This window comes from Mirounga leonina, unplaced genomic scaffold (genome assembly GCF_011800145.1).
Source record: "Mirounga leonina isolate KUSES-001 unplaced genomic scaffold, KU_Mleo_1.0 Mir_201, whole genome shotgun sequence".
NCBI lineage: Eukaryota > Metazoa > Chordata > Mammalia > Carnivora > Phocidae > Mirounga > Mirounga leonina.
The window spans coordinates 12980982-12988887 of NW_023270504.1; the positions used below are offsets into that span (position 1 = coordinate 12980982).

Genomic DNA, 7906 nt, shown 5'->3' on the forward strand with positions numbered 1-7906 from the left:
AGTATCATATGATCTCACTGATATGAGGAATTCTTAATCTCAGGAAAGAAACTGAGGGTTGCTGGAGTGGTGGGGCGTGGGAGGGATGGGGTGGCTGGGTGATAGACATTGGGGAGGGTATGTGCTATGGTGAGCACTGTGAATTGTGTGGGACTGATGAATCATAGACCTGTACCTCGGAAATAAATAATACATTATATGTTAAAGGAAAAAAAAAGAAGGTAGCAGGAAGGGAAAAATGAAGGTAGGGAAATCGGAGGGGGAGACGAACCATGAGAGACTATGGACTCTGAGAAACAAACTGAAGCTTCTAGAGGTGAGGGGGGTGGGGGGATGGGTTAGCCTGGTGATGGGTATTAAAGAGGGCACATACTGAATGGAGCACTGGGTGTTATACACAAACAATGAATCATGGAACACTACATCAAAAACTAATGATGTAATGTATGGTGATTAACATTACATAATAAAATTTAAAAAAAGGAATTGTTTAACAGGGTCCTTATAATTGCTGTTTTTTAATGTTCTTAACTTTACTCTCAGCTATTTACAATTTACTAAGTTTCCAAATACCATTTTCTCTCTTTTTTTTTTAAAGATTTTATTTATTTATTTGACAGAGAGACACCGCGAGAGAGGGAACACAAACAGGGGGAGCGGGAGAGGGAGAAGCAGGCTTCCCGCCGAGCAGGGAGCCCGAGGTGGGGCTTGATCCCAGGACCCTGGGATCATGACCTGAGCCGAAGGCAGACGCTTAATAATTGAGCCACCCAGGCGCCCAGCATTTTCTCCTTTGTTCTCAAACTCAGGTCATAAAGATACAGGCAAAAGAATGACTTTTTAATATGTTTTTAAAATAAAAATTGATAGCAAGAACCCTTCATTTTAAAGACATTGACTTTTTTATTATGGGATCTTAATTAGCATTAAATTTAAGACAATTCTTACCATGACAATTTATATGTACTGGCAATAAACATGGGACATAAAAACTCATGTTCATGCTAATGTTAAATTACACGGGAAGTCACTAGGATATTTATACATGAAACAATAAGAACTGTAGAGATACATTGACCTCTAAAGGGGTAAGTAATTCAATGGTCCCCTCTTTAAAATCTCAGCTGTGCTCCTCTTGCCATATGTATCGGATCCCACATTGGTAGGCGAGAGAATGGCACCAAGATTGTTGCTGGAACGAACTAAGAAATTTGCCAAGCGTTGAGTTGCACATGTGGCAGTGTTGCATTTCCGCTTTTCCATCTGGTGACTGGTGACATGGAACAAATAGGGAAGTTAGAGCCTTAAACTCAGGATTGGATACTCCTTTTTTTTTTTAAAATTTTTATTATGTTATGTTAATCACCATACCTTACATCATTAGTTTTTGATATAGCGTTCCATGATTCATTGTTTGCGTGTAACACCCAGCGCTCCATTCAATACCTGCCCTCTTTAATACCCATCACCAGGCTAACCCATACTTCTATAGGACAACAGATATCCCATATTGATGAAAACTAAAGGAAACATTTCAAGTAAGTAACTCAACGTTTTGGTTTGGAAACGTCTGGATGACCAAGATTTTTTGACACCTTGAAGATGCAGCAGAAGCAATTTTTGTCTGGGACATCATATAACAAAACATCCATTATAGTCAATGTTGAATTTCTCATTATGATCCTTGGAAACTTCAGCATTTATTCCAGATAGTAATAATAATAAAAAAGCGTGTCTTTGTCTTACATTCTTTGAAATCTTCTTCTATTCTTCTAAATCTTGATAAATCTAGTTCCCAATATATAAAGAGGATTTAGAATATAAAATTTATATGTAATCTGGAATATGTGGAATTAAATATATATATATTTATTTCCCACAACTTTCCAATGAAAATTAAGCAGTATAAGATATTTTTGTTAAGTTCCCTGAGATCATTAAATCAGGGGTGTTAAGAGAGAAACGCCAGGTACTACTAATGCTCAAGGGGAATCAAATTTATCACTGGTTCACGCACTTTCACTGTTGTAGATTGGGAGTTCTATTACTCTTAGCATAAATACATGAGCATTACTATCTTTCTTCTGCCCGTTTGGTTCTTTTTAACAATTTGAATGATAGGACTATGTTGAATGTTAAAACCCAAAGACTTTTATGTTAATAGTATTACTATTCACCACATTCTTTCAGCAATCTGGAACAATTGCATAATAATATTCCAGGTAAGTCAGAAATTACCACTATGTTTAAGTAATTCGTTTGAATGTTAACTCTTGTTTCTCTATATATATAAGCTATATATATATATATATATATATAAATTCTATATTTCAGAATTTATGTCAACTCTATATTTTTGTGCCACCCTTTGTTCCAGTGTGCTCTCAAAATGGTATTAGAAATGGATACAGGGGCGCCTGGGTGGCTCAGTCGGTTAAGCGACTGCCTTCGGCTCAGGTCATGATCCTGGAGTCCCGGGATTGAGTCCCACATCGGGCTCCCTGCTCGGCAGGGAGTCTGCTTCTCCCTCTGACCCTCCCCCCCCTCATGCTCTCTCTCTCTCTCAAATAAATAAATAAAATTTTTTTAAAAAAAAAAAAAGAAAAGAAATGGATACAGAATACTAACATGCTTCCCTTTTTTGCAGATGATTAGGAAAACTAGGGAAATGTTTTAGCTTTCAGCTCCATGGAAATCGAAATATTAGTAAAACTTAGGATAAGTGTAAATTGGGAAAGAGATATAGATATGAAGCTACGTTCAGAAGCAAGTTGTTATACATAATTTGGGGCAAAATGCAATAGATTTGATCTCAATGTGTTTGCTTTGTATGGGGAATACTTCATTGTCTATATCTCTCTATAGGGATAGCCTAAGAGTAAGTGTTTTTAAATCTCATGTAAATCTTTAGGGTTTTTACACTCATATATTCTTCCAAATATAGAAAATTCTTATGGCATCAGGTAAACTTGGTATTGTTGAATAGAAGTGTATGCTGACAAACCTATTATTCAGGCAAAGGAAACCCACTTTGGGACCTAATTACCTGGTCTAATATGTCAATATTAGTCATATTATTTATTTAATTATTTCTCTTTGCATGTGTAGTAAGCATGGCCAATGTACATTTCCAAAGCATGACTTAATGCTTTTTAAGAATTAAACCAATAATTCATAAATCATTTAATTCTAAAAGAGAATAAGCTTTTCTTGAAAAAAGCAGAAATTAGAATTTGACCCAAACACTTCAAAATAATAAGTTTAAAGCAATAAAGGAAATAATGGGCCAAATTGGGAAGGTTCGAAGTGATATCTGTCCCAAGATATATTTTGCAAATGCCTGGAGCAGAGTGTGAACTAATCTATGTGTTAAATGTCTGAGTAGTACTTTGATAATTGTTCTCAAGGTCTGTAACAATACTTAAAATTATTCCAACTAAAATGATATCTTATTTGAGTTAGCTAGAAGAGCCATCATTCCACTTATAAGAAATATTAAGAGCTTCTATGTTGATTTGTTTCATTATTATGAAACTGCTTTCCCAAATAAGACTTTTCTTGTAAATATAACGTCAGTATGTACAAGATTCTTTCCCAAACTATCATTAAGATAGAAAAAGATGGCTGAAATGGTTAGTAAAAGGCATCACACCCCTACTTTCAGGCATTTTTTCTTTCTCTTTAACTACTTGGGCAGACAAGCCCTGCCTAGCATCTAGTGACAGACGCTAGTTCAAATCCATTGACCACCTACACACATGCACAAATTCCTAACTTTAAGAGTTTAAACAGTGATGACTATAGACTGAAGAATCACTCTTATATTATCTCTCTTTAAAAACATCTCAGTTTCAAGGGCTTTTAAAGATTTATTTTAGACAGAGAGAGAGCAAGAGCGAGAGAGGCAGAGGGAGAGGAAGAGAGAATCTCAAGCAGACTCTGTGCTGAGGACCAAGCCTGTTGAGGGGCTTGATCTCATGACTCTGAGACCACGACCTGAGCGGAAGAACCGACTGTGCCACCCGGGTGCCCCTCAAAGATTTTTAAAAACAGTTTTAAACTGTATCCCTGCTCCAGTTCTCAATATTCATTTGTGGAAGTAATTATACTATTGGTTAACCTCTGATTATCTGCTGGGCAGAAATTTACTGAGGGTTTAAAAGTTGGTGGGCAGGTGTGTAATCCTTTTGCCTCAGTCAAGAGTATAAAATATTTTTGGGGATGGTTTGTAAAGTCATTTTGTTGCCTCTTAATCTCATCTCATACAGACATAGAAGTTAAAAAAGATCTCAAACGAGGTGATTAAATTTTATAAGAAAAATGACATTGATAAATCTATATCAGCTTTGTCTTTTAAAAGTGTGTGAGATTTGAGTCATTTTCTACATAAGCTTTCACAGCTTTTTATGAGATGTATAGAATATTCCATGGTTGAACAGCTCAGGATGATAAATTCTCCCCCTTTAAAAAAAATGATCAGACGTACTGGTTTCTGGAAATTCATTAAAGAGTAATCTGAAGAATGCTTTGGAAGTTATTTCTAATAAAGATTCAAATTAAGAGATTGTGAGACTAACATGAAAATAACTTGAAAATAAATAATGTTATATACTATTTTATTTATGAGTGAAGTTCACCTCATAATAAACTCATATCCATAAAGACATACTGGATAAATGTGCTTATCAAATGTCTATATCTAATGAAAGAAAAAAAAAGCAAGATATAGACAGAAATACTAGGTAATACTGCTATTTTCCTGTTATTCTATTATTCTGCTGGTTTATCAGAAACCTCATGTCAGTTTCACTTATTTTTACCCACAAAAATCCAATTGAAAATTAGAGTTAATTCTGAGAAGAACATCCTGTAAATTCAATAAGCCTGAAAGGACAAAAGAAATCTGAGGATTCCTGTTATTTATTACACGTGGGTGCTGTAGAACCCTTTACATATCACCACAGACTTCCACCTCAACAAAAAAACACCTCAAAGGAAAATAGACAAGACACTAATAATTCTACAAGAAAAGTTTTAATGTGACCTGAAGCAAACTCTTTTCTTTTCTTGTTTTTTTTTTTTTTAATTATTTTATTTATTTGACAGAGAGAGATAGCGAGAGCAGGAACACAAGCAGGGGAGTGGGAGAGGGAGAAGCAGGCTTCCCACTGAGCAGGGAGCCCGATGAGGGGCTCGATCCCAGGACCCTGGGATCATGACCTGAGCCAAAGGCAGACACTTAATGACTGAGCCACCCAGGCGCCCCAAAGCAAACTCTTTTCAAAAGTAACCTTAATACTACTCAGTCTTAAAGAGCGTGTAAGTTCAGTCCTACAAGACTATAAGGAGTCAAACTGATTTAGGCACAAACAAATCCTCAATTATATTGTTTACGACATATGATGAATTTGGACTTGAGAATCTTTTAAATAAATGGAGAATTACAGTTCTTTCCCCTTGAAAGTTGTAATTACTGCTAACATTTTCGCCTGACAAGTTTTTAGACTTCCTTAAAAAATTCACTTAAATGACATGACACGTTTTGAAATAAGCCTTCTTAGGAAATTCTGATGCACATGCTACCTATTGAAAACATTTTTAAGAAGTATTAAATTACATTTAGATCAGCTCAGAAGTAATTTCATGAAGAACATATTTTTTAATAATTCTATTTCATTAATAGAACAGTTAACAATATAGAAAGAATCCCCTAGGAGCAAATGGCTTTTAAACTAGTTCTTAAAAATTTTAATTTGCTCCCTGATTATTTCTGTGTATTTCAATTTCCAGAAGGAGATGTAATAGTTTTGGATATTGCCAGAGCCCTCCTAAGACAATGTATATAAATATACAATAAAATCCCACCTGATATAGAATATATGTTTTAAGTTTCTCTAGTTTATTTGAGAATCAGGTTAATATAGTGGAAATTACTACCCTTTGGCTTTTCCTGCTTTGTATTCTGGTTTTGCCCCTCTAGGTTCCAAGAGCATATTTCTTGACAAAACTGGAACTATATCCATTCCTGTCTGTCAGAAATTCTGTCAGAAAGATCCATCTAGGGGCGCCTGGGTGGCTCAGTTGGTTAAGCGACTGCCTTCGGCTCAGGTCATGATCCTGGAGTCTCGGGATCAAGTCCCGCATTGGGCTCCCTGCTCAGCGGGGAGTCTGCTTCTCCCTCTGACCCTCCTCCCTCTCATGCTCTCTGTATCTCATTCTCTCTGTCTCAAATAAATAAATAAAATCTTAAAAAAAAAAAAAGATCCATCTATTGGCATAAGGGCTGTTAATTATACAGCAGTTTTTAATTCTAATTTTCCCACATTTTACAAAAGAAAACAAGATTTTTAAGATACTAACCTTTTAATAGGAGTAGCTTTCATATGGTTTAATGCAACTGAGATTACAATGAGAACTACCGGCAGCTTCAGGAGGCACATTGCTTCTCAAATTTTCTGAAAAGAATAATTCAGCATTGAAATCAAGAAATTTTTTATAGCTCTGATTGATGGAATTTGAGACTAGAACCTACTGTAAAAAAATCTCTTTTTAAACATCATCTCCAAAGATAGTAATTTTATTGATATAGTCCCTTGATACTGCTCAAACAATTTTCAAATATTTTAAAATTTTCACTTTCCCAATTTCCTTCTCTAAACAGTCTGGAAAGTTGTTATTATACCATTTTATCCCTTTAGCCTTTCTTTGAAATAAGCTATATGTTTAATCCCAAATCTGCTCTTCCCTAAACAAATAATATTTTCCCATAAACAGGAAACTCTTTACCTTTTAATGTTTCAGTGTCAGCAAAATCAGAGAATGTCTCTAATGGTAAGAAAGCTTCATGAACAATCGCAAGCTTGCATCCACTAGAGTATTGGTCCCCCACTTGCCAATGAGTAATCCAGCTCTTATATATGCTTCACACCTTTCCCAGCTCTGACATCAGGCATCTCAGAGAGACTGTCATTAATTTCCATCCCTATAGATAGAAAGTACCTCACAGACAGCAGAAGCAGATGGGTCATTATTACATTAACACATCAGTAAATACTAACATAGCAGATACAGAGTGTCTTTGTGCTGTTAATGGTGTGTCACACACAGCAGAAGTCTGAATTTTCCATTTTTGTAAAATACAAATGTGGATTTTCAAAGATTAAGCAGTATGCTCTAGTAAGGGATTGATAAAAGGAAGTGATTAAGAATAACAAATGTGTTTATATGCAAAGACTGAAGCCAGGGACATTGAAGAATCTAATGAGGAAGCTAAAGCCAAATGACTCCAATGGCTTAATTCCATGAACATTCAGTAGTAGTTTAAACTATGAGGGTAAGGTACATAAAAAAGCACACTAAAAAAAAAAAAAAAAAAAGAGAGAGAGAGAGAGAAATCAAAAGCTATTTATATGAAGTGGGGGATGGAAGATTAAAGGAAGCAAAATATAATTTTCAATCCCCAAATTCATTTGTCAGCATTTAAATAGACACATATCTATGTCATTAAGAAATTTCTGCTTTTTCTATTATTGCATAGAAACACTGCAATTATTTTGAAAAAATAATATTAATTTGTTACTTTTTATTTTCTCCATATTGTTCTTTTTTCTTGTATTTCTAAGTTATATTTAAGTTAATATTCTAAGTTATAACAATTTAATGTCATATATAGAAAGTAAAAGAAATTCCAAATGCTAGTGAAAACATGCATATCTATGTAGTCTAAAAAAGAAGGAAGTTCTCCATGTAAAAAAATTAAGTTCACTGAGTTCATATACTTCTTTAAAGCTTAGTAATACAGTTTGAGGGTGTTTAGTAAAAATTTCAGAAAGAAAGAAAAAACTTTTTTTCCAATACTTATTCTAATTATCCACTGATTCTGCAATTTTATATTTCTGTAAAATTT

The 7906-nt window shown here is 34.7% G+C and overlaps 1 protein-coding gene across 1 annotated transcript; it reads right to left on the bottom strand.

The window, feature by feature from the left end:
* Positions 1-883: 883 nt before the first annotated feature.
* IAPP (islet amyloid polypeptide) lies at positions 884-6801 on the bottom strand. Its single transcript, XM_035027863.1, has 3 exons — positions 6787-6801; positions 6361-6455; positions 884-1270 (listed from the first exon to the last, which is right to left on the bottom strand). The coding sequence occupies exons 2-3, from the start codon at positions 6438-6440 to the stop codon at positions 1081-1083; spliced, it is 270 nt and encodes an 89-aa protein (XP_034883754.1). The 5' UTR covers positions 6441-6455; positions 6787-6801; the 3' UTR covers positions 884-1080.
* Positions 6802-7906: the final 1105 nt, after the last annotated feature.